The sequence below is a fragment of the Gavia stellata genome, chromosome 17, assembly GCF_030936135.1.
Source record: "Gavia stellata isolate bGavSte3 chromosome 17, bGavSte3.hap2, whole genome shotgun sequence".
Lineage (NCBI taxonomy): Eukaryota > Metazoa > Chordata > Aves > Gaviiformes > Gaviidae > Gavia > Gavia stellata.
The window spans coordinates 19870718-19887727 of NC_082610.1; the positions used below are offsets into that span (position 1 = coordinate 19870718).

General features: G+C 42.5%; 1 protein-coding gene across 2 annotated transcripts in view; it reads right to left on the minus strand.

Annotated features, from left to right (window-relative positions):
- Positions 1–17010, minus strand: part of TSPAN4 (tetraspanin 4) — a 294706-nt gene that overhangs the window by 61053 nt on the left and 216643 nt on the right. For both annotated transcript variants that reach the window (XM_059825810.1, XM_059825809.1), the window contains one exon: positions 10100–10291. In XM_059825810.1, coding sequence (XP_059681793.1) covers positions 10100–10291 — 192 coding nt within the window. The remainder of the gene's footprint in view (positions 1–10099; positions 10292–17010) is intronic.

Below are 17010 nucleotides of genomic sequence, written 5' to 3' on the forward strand. Positions count from 1 at the left end.
CCCAGGATATTTCTTGTCATCTGGAACTCCAGCATGAAACGCGGTCAGACAGCTCGGTGCCCCGAGAGGAGGAGAGCAGCAGCGAGGGGTGCCCGCACACCCTGCTTGGGGAGCGAGTGAGTCGGCAGGGCTGGCTTCACGCTCCTGTTCACACCGAACATCTGGCTGACCCCAACTGCTGCGCAAACTGACGGAAGCCCCCCCAAGACGCTAAGGGCAACTGACACAACCATGCTGCTCAGCTGACTTATGATGAGCTGGAGGGGAAAAAAATTACTCTGAAATTCTGCAGTTCTCCCTTTGCAAGCATTTGCACACCCTGAGCTAAGCTTTCAATGGGACCTCAGCTGCTAATTATAACAACAGAAAACGTCTCTTATTTCTGGGAGTCTCAAAACAGCATCTAGAAGCTGCGCTGCACGTGTAAGTGAAGGAAATGGTAAGAGGCAGACGGTCAAGAAGAGAAAAAAGGACAAGGTAGAGTATTTTGTCTGAATTTAAATTCTACTGCTGGTTTTCTCCCCAGTTTGCTGTTTCCAAATGTGCTACACAGAAGTTGCTGCATCAGATGTACATGGGTCAGTCTTGCAATAGCTTAAAAAATGAACAGCCAGTTAGTTTGGTTTACCTAATTCTGCCTTTTAGCTGGCAATATTCTTCTACTGGGGAACTGAAATATCTGTAGCATCAATCAGCTCTGGCTACACCTTGTGTAGGCACCAGTGATTGACACAAACTAGCCTCCATTTCTTTACCTCCAGAGTTAGATTTTTCTGAGGTTCAGTTAATTCTAATCCTTAAAGAAAAAGCCAATGTTGCTCTTTAATTTAAGAAGCAATGTTAAGGTGGCTAAAACAGCAAATTAATGATTGGGAATATAAGCACACATGCTGTTTTGGTAAGCTTATGGCTTTCTATCTGAGGAGATAATTTTATTGTTAGGGAAAAAAATAATCAAATGTTATGGTCAAAAGTGAAATAAATGTCTGGGCTGGCAAGGAGCACACAGGTTACCCATCCTTTACTTTTGAAACGGGAGCAATTCTGTTGCCTACCAGACCTTGCAAGTGACCCTAGGTCTGGAGCAAAAGCCCATCAAAATCAGCAGAGGCCAGTCTCATCAATCAGACGATGAAGACGTCTGTCCGGAGACTGCAAGCTCTGGCGGAAAACAGGCTTCCTTGAAAGTGTTTTCCTGACCATCATGTAGTATTATGCTCTGCTCTTCCACTGTGAGGTTCATTGGATTACTGAACTGTCCTGGTAATTTGATGTGCAGTGAGGTATCTGTGACCCACCTCAAATCCTTACAGGTGGTAGCAGGGCAAGATGAAGCTTGGTTTCTGGGTCCCCTTTTGAAATGGCTCAGAGCCAGGTTTCTTTTCAAGAAACTCTGGCTCATGAGAGTTGATTGAATGCTGAGACAAAAGATGGGGTGAGGGAGGCTTTCTAAGTGATAGGGCATCTCAAGCCTGTGTAGGCTGTCAGAGAAGCTGATGTTGCTAATACACAGCTAACAACTACTAGTTAATAGATTAATCAACCAGGAGTTAGGAACTCAGAAACACTGATAGCTATTTAAACAAACACATTAAGCCTTGATATAAATGAGTATAGCTCCACTGACTCCCGCGCATGGCACTGTCATGCTGTTTGGCTGCCATAAAGCAGCATCCTGGCAAACAGAAAGGAACGGGGACGTTAGGAAAAGGTTCTTCACTGAGAGGGTGGTCGGTCACTGGAGCAGGCTCTCTAGGGAAGCGGTCACGGTACCAAGCCTGCCAGGGTTCAAGGAGCATCTGGGCGACGCTCTTAGTCGTATAGTTTATAGTTTTAGGTTGTCCTGCAAGGAGCAGGGAGTTGGACTCCGTGATCTTTATGTGTCCCTTCCAGCTTGAGATAGTCCATGATTCAAAGCATACTAGGCACTAGTGGTATTGTGTCAGACTATATTAGAAAAACGGATACTACTCTATGAGGTAATCCCTCCCTACACATTGAGCCTAGGCTCAAGTCTAAATACGTGAGGGAAGGAAAACAGCTTTATTCTTTCTCTCCTCTGTTCCCAGGTTCTTTGATTAACTGCTACCAGAGTTGAAGAAAAGAAGGGAGAAAGAGGAGGACGCAGACAGGCCCCATCCTCTCCTAAGTTTCAGTATCAGCCAAGCGGAAAGAGCTAAAAACTGAAAGGCAATGAGGAGCAGATTCCTAATAATAAAGGAGAGGCAACAAAACTAGGAGAGTTTGGTGCTCAGTACTTACAGTCCAGACAGGTGGCAAGTTAGGACTTTCATACGCAACACAGCACTACACAGAGAAGTGTTACGCACGATGTGCAATGCTCTCAGGCTGTGTGTATTGTATCTTCCTGGTCTTTGCATCACTTACTTGCTGCTGTGGCTGCAGCCATAATTTCCCTGATTTTGCTACTCAGATTGCTAAAAGAACACAAGCTCATGTGCTAAGCTGGAATGAAAATCTACTGTTTGGTCTGTAGCATTAAATTACTGAGATGAAGTCATTCATGGGCTATTTCTTTCCCATTTAGTTGCTTTGAAATAAATTCCCTGTCACCAATGGAGTTTCAGCTGTCAGCTCTCTGACTGGATCCAGTGCCACTATTGAAAACAGTAGGGTTTTTTTTATTCTCCTTTTATTTCCACTCATTAACTTTTTCCTCATTTTCTTTACTGCTATTTCACTTACAGATAAGCTGGCTGAAGTTCAGAAAACTCTCGACAACACAGTACAAAACATCACCGGCACTTATTTTCCCCTTGGACTATTCCATAAATAAGAGCCTTTTGGTATCTAGATAGTCATTCAGGTACGTATATAGTATCAACTCTCTCCACAGCTGGTCCTGACCTAGAATCAAAGTTTAATTCTGATCTTATTCATTCCAGCAACTGTGATGAACTCCTCAATTATTAACATGAGGTTCTCATTTAAATTAAGCTGAACACATAGATCTGTCTGTTAATGATTATTTTCTTCCTTCTTTCCATTAATCTTTGTTTCAGTTTTTCTACAAAAAAAAAAATTCCGTCTTATCCACAAATCAGGAATAAGAGGAAAGAGGGTGTATCTAAGCCATTTCTTACTTACCTAATCCTTGATCTGATGGAACACACCCAACTGTGGTGCTTTATAAGAAGGCAGCTGGCTTTGGGTAATCAGAGAGGAATCAGCATTTTGTCTACTCCAAGCCCTTTCCCCTTTCTAATATATTCCTGTATGGGCAATACGTGGTGAAGAATCACCTACATCAACTTAAGGCCTTTTTAGGCCTTAAGGTCTACACAAGCAAGACTCATCCCCTACCTCGTTTGATTGGATGTTGCACATCCCAACCCACAGCAGAAGAATGTGTTCTTCATACCAAACCATTGGGGGGGGGGGGAAAAAGCATCGCGAAACCAGAGGGCGAAATAAAGAACTGCCTACGGTCTTATTTCCCTCCAGGATATGGGTTATTATTTAAGTTGCAAGTGTCTGGAAACATGGTAGCTATACATGTGTGCTGTAACAATCAAATAGACATAAAAACCCTTCCTTCACAAAGGGCCTGATACTGGTTTTTACCAGTGACTATGATTCCCAGGACCAAAAGTAAGCTCCTATTTGCAAAAAATTTGCATTAGACCATGTTCACATGCCCCTTCTGGCAGCTTTGCAGAATGTCCTGTTTCCCATTTAAATGAAGGTAACATTGCAATTAGGCTGACTGGCTCAGCTGGGACAGCCTGCAGTAGAGCTCATGGAAACCAGTTAATTGTGCCAATTAGGCACTTTCAACAAGATAAAAATTGAGTACTAATTTTGCTTTGGGATATTTATTTATCATTTGGACATAATACATATGATGAAAGAAATAGAAATTGTCATTACTACTATGGAAACATGGACTAAATACTTCTTAAAGGTCATTGTAGCACACAGGACAGCTAGACATACTCTGCTGTAATCACAGAAAGACGACAAAGGCACTGAGTTGATTTTTAGACAATTTCGGTTTGCTTCATAGCTCTCCCGCAATCTCCCACTGCAACCTACACAAGGCACTTAGTTTCACTGTGCTGCAGCTCCCCATCTGTCTAATGAGGATCATAATACTTTCCATTTGTCTTATCTACTTAGATGGTAAGCTCTGCTGGTCAGGGACCTCCTCTTACCAGGAGTTTTATACAGAACGAGCATCCTGATCTCATGGGCTGCCTGCAGGGGATACTGTAATACAGACAATAAATAACATAATCCATCATGATTTAACATCTAGAGCTGAGATTTTTAATCTGGACTATCCATGGAATAACGACCTTTTTCAGTGCAAGCACACAAATATAGATCTCTGCTAAACATGTATGAAAGGTGGAGAATTAAGGCAATTTAGCTCCTCAAACATAGATCTTAAGCAACTAACCTAAAAGACAAATGTTTACACAGACAATTAAGGATCAGCTAGGTCAAAATTTCAGCATGAAAGAGAAAAAAGTACTTAATCAGGCATAGATTTCTTTAGCAATTGCACGTGCACATGTACATAGAGCACCTGCCTAAAGTCAGTATTACGATCAAGCCATCAAAACTGATTGTGCTAGAGTGGTACAGCAAGCGGGTGCCTCATCTTCTGCAAGGACCTGCCCTCAGCTGAAAAGCACAGGCATTGCAACTGGGTTAAGAGCACTCAAGCTACACATTTTGCTAAAATTCACAAAGATGATGGATACAACTAGTAGCTCTGATGGACATTAGAACTGTAACACATTTGCAAAGCGGAAGGGAGCAAAACCAGATTCCTAGTTGTGTTTCAAGATAGCCTGTAGAGCTTTGCAGTACAGCTAGATGATCCTGCAGTGCAGGATCAAATACCTATATAAAAAAAATAAATCAATGGAAGTCCATAAACTAACTTTCTCAAGTCAGGCTCCTAGCTTATTAACTCTGTCACTTGTTCAGGACAGTGACCCAACTCATCAGAACAAAGCTGCCATTTTCTAATTACAGCTGAGCTTATAGCAGAGGGATCTCTGTTATACAATCTTGAACAAAAAGAATAGCAGAAATGTCAAAGGAATCTTACTGAAGCAAGAAAGCATTGTTCGCCTGCTTCACTCATCAATTTGCATCTACATTCAGATGCAAGATTATATACACCAGGTTTTATACTTATTTCAAGAAATGCTAGTTGCTCTGATTTCCCTAGGGAAATCTAATGATGGGAAAGTTTATCTTCTTTCACATTGTAGCTGGAGCAAGTAAGAACCATTGTAAATATCCATTCTTTGTTCACTGAGATCTTAGAATGACAGCTGCACAACTCACCCCATCTGCTTATTTTTGCAGAATGCACAGGATGGTCGAGGTTTCCTTTTAATAGTTTTTTCACGCTCCATTTTAGATTTTCTTATTATTCTATTCCTCTGCATGCAGAGAAATAGGAATGGGCCTGTTTCTTAAGAGATTAATGAGGCATTGTCCTGCCTATACACTGAGTAAAGAATATCTGCCAGCTCCTTAGTTGGTTGACACCAGGTAAGTCCTTTCAAGCCAGTAAAACCGTGAAGCTTTAGGCTATCTAAAACTCTATTCAGAGAGTTAACGTGGATCATTCCTAATTATTGCACGCAGCTATGCAAAAATCTCATTTACAAATTCAACTTTACTTCTGCTTTCGACCTCCTTTCTCCATCTGTCCTCTGCTACTTAAAACACTTTGTCTGTCCTCCTTTCTTTCAAAAGTCATTGGCAAATGCCAGAGGTAAGCAATTACTATAATTTACACCTAACATCACAGCAGCCTAATACCAAAGAGCTTACAGGTTTGCTCTGACAACCCAATACAAATGTCATACATGGAGAACACAAAGATACAGGATCAGAGTCTCATCTGCTCTGCAACCTAGGGTATGAAATATAAATAGATCAAAATGTCTCTTTGATACTGCTCATTTCCCATTCACTCAAGCAGACTCCTTAGGAAATCTCATCCCTTATCACATCATCGAACAGTAGCACTATTCATAAGGCAAGACTGTACACAAACATCCTGCTGTGTCCAACACCACATGAAATTCTGCTCCTCCAACACAGGTGGGTTGAGCTAGTAGTTCTTCCTGCCCTGCTCCCTCCCAGGCCATTTTAGGATCCAGTGGTACTCCATGCCTCCTGCAATATTTCCAATGTCTTCCTCCAAACCACCCATCCCAATAACAGCAGCACATCCTCCCAGCTACACCCTTCCCCAACTTGCAACTGCCACATCCTTTCCACTTTCTTCTGCTTTTAAGAAGCAGAACAAGAGGTGCTCCTGTTGCATGGGAAATTTGTCTTTCCCGTCCTTGCAGGTCTAAAGACTACCGCCAACCTATCATTAGGATGGGGTGCACTACAGGAAATAACAGCAAGTAGAGGTCCAAATTGTTCTTGGTTAAACCAGGCATGTCCATGTGGTCCATACGTTTATAATGCCATAAGTGTCTTCAAGGAGATCTTAAGGGCTTGATTTCAGAGCAGGATGGAACAGGAATACAGTACGGGCAGAGCATCTGGAGAATCAGATGACATTCGTATCATCTTTATTACTGTCTATGGTCATACTTAACATCCCAGACTTCCTCTCAGACTGTATCGAGCACAGGAAAGGGGGAGGTCAGTGAAACCTGCTACTCACTCAGAAACACATAGCAATGTTCTGCTCAGTGGAGCCATGTTTGATCTCATACATGTAGGTTATAACTTGAGGATCTGCCATCCCATCACTACAGCATCCCTGGGTACTCCTCCAGCTTCGTTTATTCCACTTCCTTTTCTTTTTGTCCATTCCAAGCCTCACTTCATCAGACTATTGCATACAGACTACTGAAACATGCAAGGGACACATGCTAGCTTTTACTTCTTGCTTTCATTTTAGTACTCCATTAATAGCTTTTCATTGCTTTTAAGCCCACCGCAAACCTGTTTGAACCGCCTGCAGACCTCGTCTAACTCCTGTCCCTCCCAGTTCCCTAAGCTTGTTTAGCGCTTGCCTCTTTATCAGTCTAGTGCTGGGGCTGGCCAAATATCAGGAGGTGTGGGCAAATTAAGAAGATCAAAGACATTATCCAGTGAATAATGCAACACAACATACTACCCATACAATCAAATAGCCCCCATCAGCCCATCTTAAACACCTGTGCAGCCCAAGTTCAGTTTCTCTGTCCATGTACTATCAAAGCTCCTATTTCCAAATGGAAGAAAAAATTCGGAAAAGTTAGCTAAACCAAACACTGCACAAGAAGATATGGTAGTGACATCACACATGAGAAAGACAACTTATCCCAGGAGCTGCTGTCACATTTGTGGTAATACCTTCTGGAGACATAAATTACAGGAATTCAGTTCAAAAAGCAATCTTATCTTAGCTACTACCAGGAACAAAGCCAGATGTTAAGTGGTGGCCTGGGAGATACAGGAAGGAGGATCTAATCACTGACTTGATCCTGCAGTGACTGTTAAATGCAGTCTGTGCCATATACACACAATGTTGCCAATGCTCAGTAGCTTTCCCTTTACAACTTAGATGGTAAATCCTATCAATTCCAGCTGCAACAAAACAGTCCTCTTAAAAAGCAGTAGAGAAGGGGCATTCTCAGGAACACTTAACAAAAAAGAGAGGTATTTTGGGAAGAGATTCTTTTCATTTTGGCAGACCACACTGTTGGGAACACTTGTGAAATAAGAAAAGGATGAAGAGATGTAGCAACCACACACCCTAAGAACAGCCTTGGTTTGATATTCAGCAAGTTCTTTCATTCAAGCATTTATTTTGCTACCTACATTACCTAGAAAAACGAGAACTGGCCAAAACCAAATGCCCTGGCTCTGAAAAAAGTACTGTTTCAAACACTAGTAAAATAGAGCCAGCAATTTGGGGAAAGGAAGACTAAGAACAAACCTACATGATAAGGCTTTGCTCACAGAAATAGAAGTACCTACCACCATCCATTTCCTTTCCAAACAGGAAGACTCAACAGAAGAACTCTCAAGAGCTCAAAAATCTCTCTGGTATTTAATGAGAGTAAGTAAGTATCAATGCACATTGTGGAAAGTTGCTCTAGACTAAACCAAAAGTGAATTCAACATAGACTAATGAAATTGCATTTCAACCCTCTAGAGTTGGGCTTATTCAGAATTAAAGTAGCTGTAATCAGCTCTAACATAACTAAATTTGGAAGAAAATTGAGTAAAATAGAGGCCACGCTGAATAGATACAGTACACAAAGGTAAGGACAGGCAGACAGTGAAATGCTGGTACCAAATCAGATCAAGCTTCCAATTCTTCCATGCAAAGAGTTCCTAAATTAATTTGGATTTCTTTGCAGTAGTTAACTTGATCCATCAAGTGCAGCCCTTACCTCATGCACTGAAGGGCATTAGATTAGTCCTTAGATTGTGCATTGAAGGGCATTAGATTGTGATTATTGTGCAGTATGTGTTAGGAGGAGCAGTATCCCCAAACATTTGCATCTCCCTAAAAGGATGCCCATCTAGGGTTGGCTGAGTACATTCACTCTGGCTGCAGCAATGATGGCTGATCAAGGGAGACTTTGCCCTTGCCAAAAGGAGCGATGAGGGCCAACCAACCGTACGAGATAAAGGGCTGAAACACTGCCAGTACCGAGGACTGACTGCCAGATCCTGACACATAAGACACCACCGCTCATTGCTGGTCACACCTGAGCTAGGATTTTAGTCCAAAAAGCACAAAATAGGTGATTTATTTTGCGCATATAAGCTATACCATTAGACTCAGCACCCTGTGGACTCCTGCTGCATTGGCATTGAAGCTGTAATCCAGTAATTACATCTGGCTGGCCAGACACTTCCTCCACAAAGTGGGCATTTATAAGACTGTTAAAATTGTCAAGGACTTTCAGCCTCAGATTCTGACTTCAGCCTTCCCAATGTAGATTGCCACTCACAAAATTGCCTTAATTTCGATTTATGTTGTTCATTTTAGTTTCAAACCACCTACCTGCCACATAAATAGGCCTTACTAGCCTAGACTGACTAGTCCTGACTCGTACTGGTTAAAAATCAGCAGAAACAACTAAGGCAGGGGTCTGAAAACAGGCCTCTATTGAGGCTTGGAATCTCATGGCCACTTAAAGATTTTTACAGGGTGAATTCTTCTTGGGAGCTGTGTGCCTCGACTCATTCGGTAGTTCCCAGGGGAGCAAAATGAATATGTGAAGCATGGTGAGGAACAGCCTTTTACAAAGGAATCACCAGCTCACCAAACTAAACCCCAGCTTCACTTCACTCTGAGGTTCGCCAGTCCTCACGGTGAAGTCCTGGACTTGAGCAGAGAGATCACCTCACTTACTGGTCTTCAGCTGAACAGGACCCAAAATATACACTAACACCAACTACAGCAGGCACTCACCACTTCTGAAGGCCAGCTTTGAGTGGCATCAAATTACATTTTGATAAAATACACTAGGGATGTGGCTCAAGCCTCTGTTAAATCATGGACAGCTGGCACCTTATTAATCTTTGATTTCACAGCAGTCTCCGTGCTGGCACCCTTGCTTCCCAGCATCTCAGCCTTTTGAGAGTTAATGATTGGCAAAACCAGCATTGCCAAATCTGAAGGACTTCATTTCCAATGAAATCAACCTCTTTACAATGTGTCTCTTTACAACGTTTCCTGCCTACATTGATCTTTCTGCCCAGAACTTCAGATCATCAGTCCCACCAGGGTAGACATGTGGAGTAGATAGTTACCAAAGCTGGCTAAAAAATAATTCAAGGGTACACTGCAAAAGCTGTCTTCACAACCCCCTCCCTCTTCTCTGAAGAGTTCAAGGAAACCTACACCACCACTAACCCTTCCCTTCTTGCAGGGCTCATCCTCCAAGGACAGCTTAAAAGCATCGTCAGGAATGATCTAGCAGCTCCTTAGAGCTATCAAGGACTCATTCAAACATGACTCACATCTCATCCATGTCAAGTGGGCAACTTCTGTAAGGAAGTATGGACACTGTAACATGCATTGGAATAGCATCAGCACCTTAAGACAGAAAACACTGCAACAGCATAGCGGCTTAATACTCACACTCAGCAGGAGGCACTTGTTTTCTTTGATGGCGCCTATGCAGCCCACGAAGCCAATGATCATGACAAATGTCCCTGTGACGATCAGTAGGTTGGCGGCTGACAGGGACGGGAAAGAAGAGGAGAGGGTGGCAAAGTTCCCTTGGGTAACAGCCAGCCAGATGCCTACTCCAAGGATTCCACAGCCTCCCAACTGGGGAAAATAGAGAGAAACAAAGAAACTCAGTTATCGTATCCAAGCAACCCCAGATATTAATCCATACCAATATGGCAGCGGTAGAACGGCTCTGCTGGGGTAAACCCAGCAGTCACACCTAGTAAGAAATGATCTCACCCTATGGCACTTTCAGTAGGGAAAACAGACAAAGGACAAAGAAAAAAAAATCGTAGAGGCGGAACTCATGAGTATGACGTAACACTCAAGAAAAAGACCCAGATTTCCTAAATCCAAGACACAACTTCTCTATTGGGTCTCTTTCCTCTCCAGTGAAAAAGCAGACACTGTGTAAAGGAGAAATTCCCAAAGATTCAGATCTCCAAGGGACTGAAAAAATTCCATATCCTATTCAGGTACCTCAGAGAGCTGCCCAGAATGGCTGAAGCACTTTCGATCCCCTGTTCTTCCTATCCCAATGCACCGTCTCCCATCCCTGGCACATGCCATAAACAAATCTTGCCAGAGCATCCCCTGGTAGGGCACCTCACACCTCTTCTTAGTTCCTGTCCAAGGTCCAGCCTCCCTTGGAAGCAAGAAAGCATTTAGACTGTAAAGGGGCCAGAGAAGAAGGGAGAATCCTCCGGTAACATCAAAAGAACCAAACAAATGTTTACTCCTAATGTGGCCACTGGCTTGGTAATTCAGTCCTCAGAAGAGGACTTGGCTGGTTTGGGAAAAGTTTGAGAGGGGAGCAGCAGTACAGGCTCCCCAAGCATGTGAGCAAGGAGAAGGGAGGATGCCAGTGCAGGCAGCAGCCATTACAAACCCATAAAATTTACAATTATTACATACACAAGGAACTTTTAAAAAACACAAACATTTATAAGCCTGCTGCTTATAATTGCAAGAAAGCCTGCAGAATTGTAACAATCTGAGTAAAGCTGAGCAATTAAACAGAATTAAACCAAAGGGGATTTTGCATTATTATACAGTCACAGAGCAGAGCATCACTTAGGTTTCTTTCTTTCCTGCTCTCCCTTTAAAATAACCAATTTTCATTGAGTTTCATAATTGCACTTTATTATCCAAATCAATTAAAGGCTGGGAAAGAAATTGTGTTCATAGAGTAGTAAACCAGACATAGGAGCATATCAATTAAATGTCTGCATAAAGTGGATGAACATAAGGCAGCTCGTGAACCAGGGAAAGAAAAAGACAGAGCTAATGCTGGGGCAGAGCTAAACCTCAGAAATGAAACACAGAAGAGAAATACAAAAACCAAAGCAATTTCTTAGTACTAATTGCTAAGGTTGCCTCTGCATGCCACTGAATTCCCCCTCAACGAGGGGCAATAAAGGTGGCTGTGTCTCAAGGCAGGACAGCTCGCCCCAGCTGCAGATGAGTCTATTTTGTGTGGAACTAAGGAGCCAAACTACACCTGATCATAACGTACCTCGGCTGCATCAACCTGCGAGCCTCCATTGAGAGAAGGAAGACTCCAGGACACAGGGACTCAAATCATTTCATTCAGCAGCCTTTTCATATACAGGCATCCCATATCACCATATTCACCCTTTTGCAAAGTACCCTCTACACGCACCACGGAGGCACAGTCCATGCCCTCACCATATACACTGGAAATACCTCCCCTCTATGCCCACTTACGGACCATGACCCTTAGCACGGTCTAAAATGATTGAAGAATAACCAGGGGAGAGGAGGGGGAAGAATACTTAGAGAAGGTAACCCATAGAAAATAATTTAGGGTAACTGAGGGAATATAAACAAAAGCTATCAACATGGCCCAAGGGAAAACTGGAAAAAAATTTAAGAATAAATTCCCTAAAACAGGAATAAAACCCTGAAGGTCTGCTGGACTACAGAAGAGCATTGAAGGAGAGGTGGCAGACACCCAGGTTAAAACCGAACTGGTCAGAGCGCTGAAACACAGTCAGGAATAGCACTAAACTGGCCAAGGAAGGGGATGGAAAGCACAACTGCGCTTCTGCCTCCACAGTCTGGTGGACATTCTGCCTCAAAATCAGCCTCTGAGCCGCAGGCACAGTGAGGCCGCACAAATGGCCCAATTAAGCCTAACGAAGGCAAATGCCCAGCAGCAGCAGAAGCATCACCTTGCAATACATTTAGCTATTATCTTCAGCTCTTTGTTCTGAAGCAATTCAACAGCACCAATGAGAGGCAGCTTATTTTATCACCTTTCACGCTCCCCGGGTTGCTACACTGCTTTGAGTGATACAGACACCTACAACTATCATTTCTATTATGGGAGGTAGGTCTCACTGAGGATGCTGCTGTGTTTGGTAAAGGCAAAAACTGCTTGCCTGCTCCTCCATCACTCATTAAATTCTTTATGCATAAATGCATAACGCTTAAGACATAGTTGCCCTTAGGACATTTGATTCCAGCATCTTCTCCCTCCAAAGTAATTCTTGTCTGCAGAAACTGGGAATTCACCAGTGGTACAAAACATCACAAAACCAGGAGATGGTTCATGCAAAATGCCGCGACTGTGACTGTACCCATTTAGATCAGGGCTGAGTATTTCAGGCCAGTTGGTCAGCAGGAGTATCTCACTACATTGCCCTTGATTCAGAGATACTCTAATACACATCAGGCTCTCTAGCAACTCATTATCTTCCCATTTTTGAAGAGATAATGCACAGCTCTTCCTTAGGCTGATTAACCAAACCCTGAAATGCACAAAGGGATCCTTTGAGCATTAAACCGTCTGGCTCAAACTGGATTTCACGAAGTGCTGCTTAGGAAACGTCAGCACACACTACTGAGGGCTGCTCCACCTTAGCTCAGCCCTGTTCCTTTTCCCACACCAGAACGTTCCCTCACAGTCCTTGAATAAAGTCGCTAAGCTGCACACTGGGCCCTGGCAAGCAGAGGCTGCCCTTAACCCTAGTCTAAACTGCTCCTTAAAGCCCCCTTTCTGCCAAGGAGTGAAGCACACCTTGACGTTTCTGTCCAATAACCATAATAACACTCAAGAACCTGGTTAAGGAAATGCTTAAGAGAACCAAGACCCACCAAGACAGCCACAGGAGCCTTTCCAATGATAGCAGAATATTTTCATTCCCAAACATTCAAAAAGCTCATTCTGCCCCCCATTCTGAACAGAACAGCAGCGTAATTCCCAGTCTAAGATCCAGGGATCAGAGGGATCACGTTTATTTATTCTAGATCAGAGTGAAGAGAAAACTGTTGTAGATGGTTCTATGCTGCCTGTCTGTTTTGATTTCTTCGTCTTGGTATCTAAGGAGCTGTTAAGTTATGGATAATTTTACTCAGTTATTTATGATGTTCCCTTTCCTCCACTTTTTCTCTCCCTATCCCATCCCCAACCCCCAGTCCTTGTTTGCGGCAAACAGTCAGAAGCAGACTGATGAGATGATAAGTCTTGACAGCTTTCAGGGCTTGCCGAGATGTGAAATTAAACAAAACCAAAACCATTAACAGGGCTACTCTTGACAATTTGGGGGCTTCCATGCAAACAGTGAAGCTGTCGTGGTTCAAAGAGAAAACATTAAAACAAAAAGATCAGCAAGAAGTCTACAGCTTGAACCTGATCTATTGGCAGCCGAATATGAGTCTGTATTGACTCCACGCAGTGAGTACAGGGTTGACTTTTTTAAAAAAAACATAACCAAATCCCCCTCAAAGATGTCAGGCTACTGGCAACAGCATTTTTTTTAATTCTCTTGTGAAATGTTTAACCTATTATTTGCCTAACTGTTCATGACAATCCACTCTCTTGCAAGCAAGGCAGCTCACGGCAAAATCTGAAACAACAACATGCAGCTTCCTCTAACTCTTTTTTTTTTTTCCCCTCCAATAAATGTTGCATTTTTTTGCAAAATCTTTTATTCTAAGGCCAAAACAGTGGGACACCAGAAGGGATAGTGTCATAGCCCTAAGACTTCGGAGATTTGATTTAAGTGTCTGTTCCAGGACAGACCTCAGTGTAAATCTCGAACAGGCTGTTTCGTATGTCTGTGCCTGAGTTGCAAAATCGTGAGTACAAACACACGAGTAGTAGGTTCTTTGCCAGGCCTGGACTTTGCAATTGGCTGTGGAAGGACTGGTTTATTCTGCTCAAGACAAATTGCTCATAGGCATTTATACGGCAGAGTCAAGCAGTAAAGTGGGTGGCTTACTCTAACAGCATAGACTCAGTCTGTCTCTCCTTCCCCAAGAGATACACAGACATGTGTGCACTCGCTGTCTTGGCAAGAAGCTGCCTTCAGAATGAGATCCTCCAAATTGTTCTAATGGGCTAGAAAATAAATTATTCAGGCTTCAGTGCATACATTTAGAAATGATCTTACAGTATGGTAAACAAAGTAATCCCAAACAGCCCCAGATATATACATGTTGTTGGAGAAAATTATTCTGAAGTTACAGCTACAAACTCAAAATACTGCAGGAGAAATTGCCTCATTGTTCATGATAATGGGGTTGGTGTCTTTAAGTGGGTTTTCTGTTGGTTTTATTAGATGGAAAATGCATCTAATTGAGGCTTCTCATATTATATACGACTGGGATCTACCCATCATACTTCCTCTTTTAGATAAAACATATTCCTCGTGTATTAAAAAAATACAGTGATAACAGAATCCAAGGGGAAGGTATGACCCATTGTTTTGTAGTTAAAGTAACTTACTCAGAGGGTTTTTCTCCCCCCAGTCTCAATATATTTAAACTAGAAAGGCTTTCTCAATCCTACTTGCTATCCAGTTACTCTTGTGTGAATATGCCTCCCCCTCTAACTATGGAGTAAGAGTATACAATGAAAAAATCAACATCAAAGTATTGATAGTAGTGACGTGAATGTTATCCAGCAAGTGTTCTTGTAATGTAAGGCATACTTAAATTACTGTTCCTTTCAGCCAGACACATAAAGGAGGTGGAAATGGAATACATATACACATTGACAGGATGAAATGAATCAAGAACCTTACATGGAAAAAGCAGAAGCGAGTGTGCTAATGCAGAGACCGTGGCGCTCTATACAAGCACGTGCAAACAACCTGTCAGTGCAGCTGCTGCTTGTCTTGGAGGAAGGAGTGGCCACTTCTGGAAAACACCTTCAAGCCAGCAGTTCATGACCATTAGACTATTGAAGACCTCGTAGACGTCTATCTGCACCACACTACCACTACCGACTGCCAGTACGCAGGATGACTGAACTTACAGATGGTGTCCCACCGCGTGGATGGACACTTTAGCAGAGCTCATGTGACATATACTAGTAGTATCACCCCAGTGTAACACAAGCTGCGTTTCTTTCACGAGTCAGAGGCCTGAAATTTAACAAATATGGGATGGTATATGGAAATTTAAAAAATAAAGGATGGTATAAAATTTATTCCCTTTGTGCCTCTGATTTTAGAAAGTTAAATGGAGTAGTAAATGGGGAACTGAAGGACATTTCTACCCTTAGCGTACTGAGGATCTAGAGCTCTGCACTGCAGAACTGAAGGATATGTGCAGACCTCATCCAAAATGTCCATGATCTGAGCTGTGTCCTTTTAGCAACAATTTCAAAAGAACCAGGAAAAAATACTTGAAAAAAGACCAGTTAGTAGGGACCACATTCCTGGGTGTGAAGAGACTGGAACAGTAGCAGTCCATAAATGCCAACGCAGGACGGGAAAGGTGCATAGAGGATCATTATTCATTTTTCCCGAGATAAAAAAAGCTAGAGGTTATTTGGTCTGCAGGTTGAAAACCAATAAAAGCAAGTACTTTTTCACAAAACATTTAATTAAATTCTGGAATTCACTGTCATAGAGTTTTGTGGATGTCAAAATATAAGCAGGTTCAAAAAGAGATTACGCAAATCAAAGGAGGGCAAGGTATCCTAGCATTTATTAAAAATGGTATTTTGCATGCAGCCCTTGCAGGGGAAGACCTGAAACCATTAACTGGAGCAGCTGGTAAAAATGACCTGTGTCATCTCTCCTTTTTTCTTATATTCTCTCTAAGCATCCCTGAGCGACCATGACCAAAAATAGGGTACTCAGCTAGATGAAACTTTCTCAACATTATGGGCATTTGTATGTTCTCCTTACTTCACCCTCTTCCCCTCACTATGTTCGCTTACAGTTTGAATTTGATTTTTTTTTTGCTTGCTTGCTTTGCTTGGCATCAGCCTGTTTTCAGAGACAGGGTTATAGATACAGACAACAATCAAAGAGTTAAGTCCCTGTTTCTCCTTACCTACATATCGTACTCTTGGTTTTGTATCAATGAAGGCATAGCTTATTTCAACCCAAAATCTGAAAACCTGTTCATTCATCAAATTTAGAAACAAATTCAAAATATCTTTTTCTCCCTCGGATCCATTGGGCCTATAAAAGCTGTATTTCTTTGGCAATGGGCATCCAGATTCTATCCAGAATCTTCTCTGTCAGCCTTAGCAAATCTGGAGTGAGACCTGCTAACCTCTACACACCCAGTCCACTAGATTTTTTGCAGTTTGATATAAAATAGTTGCAGGGAAATCCTAGAACTAATGCCCACATGTAACAGACTCCTGTGTTACAGAATCACAGAATCACTAAGGTTGGAAAAGACCTGTAAGATCATTAAGTCCAACCACCAGCCCAACCCCACCATGCCCACTAAACCACGTCCCACAGTGCCATGTCCACACGTTCCTTGAACAAAGTGTTGGCACAATCAACAGCTAAACTGGAAACACCACAGTGCTTATGCTATGGTAC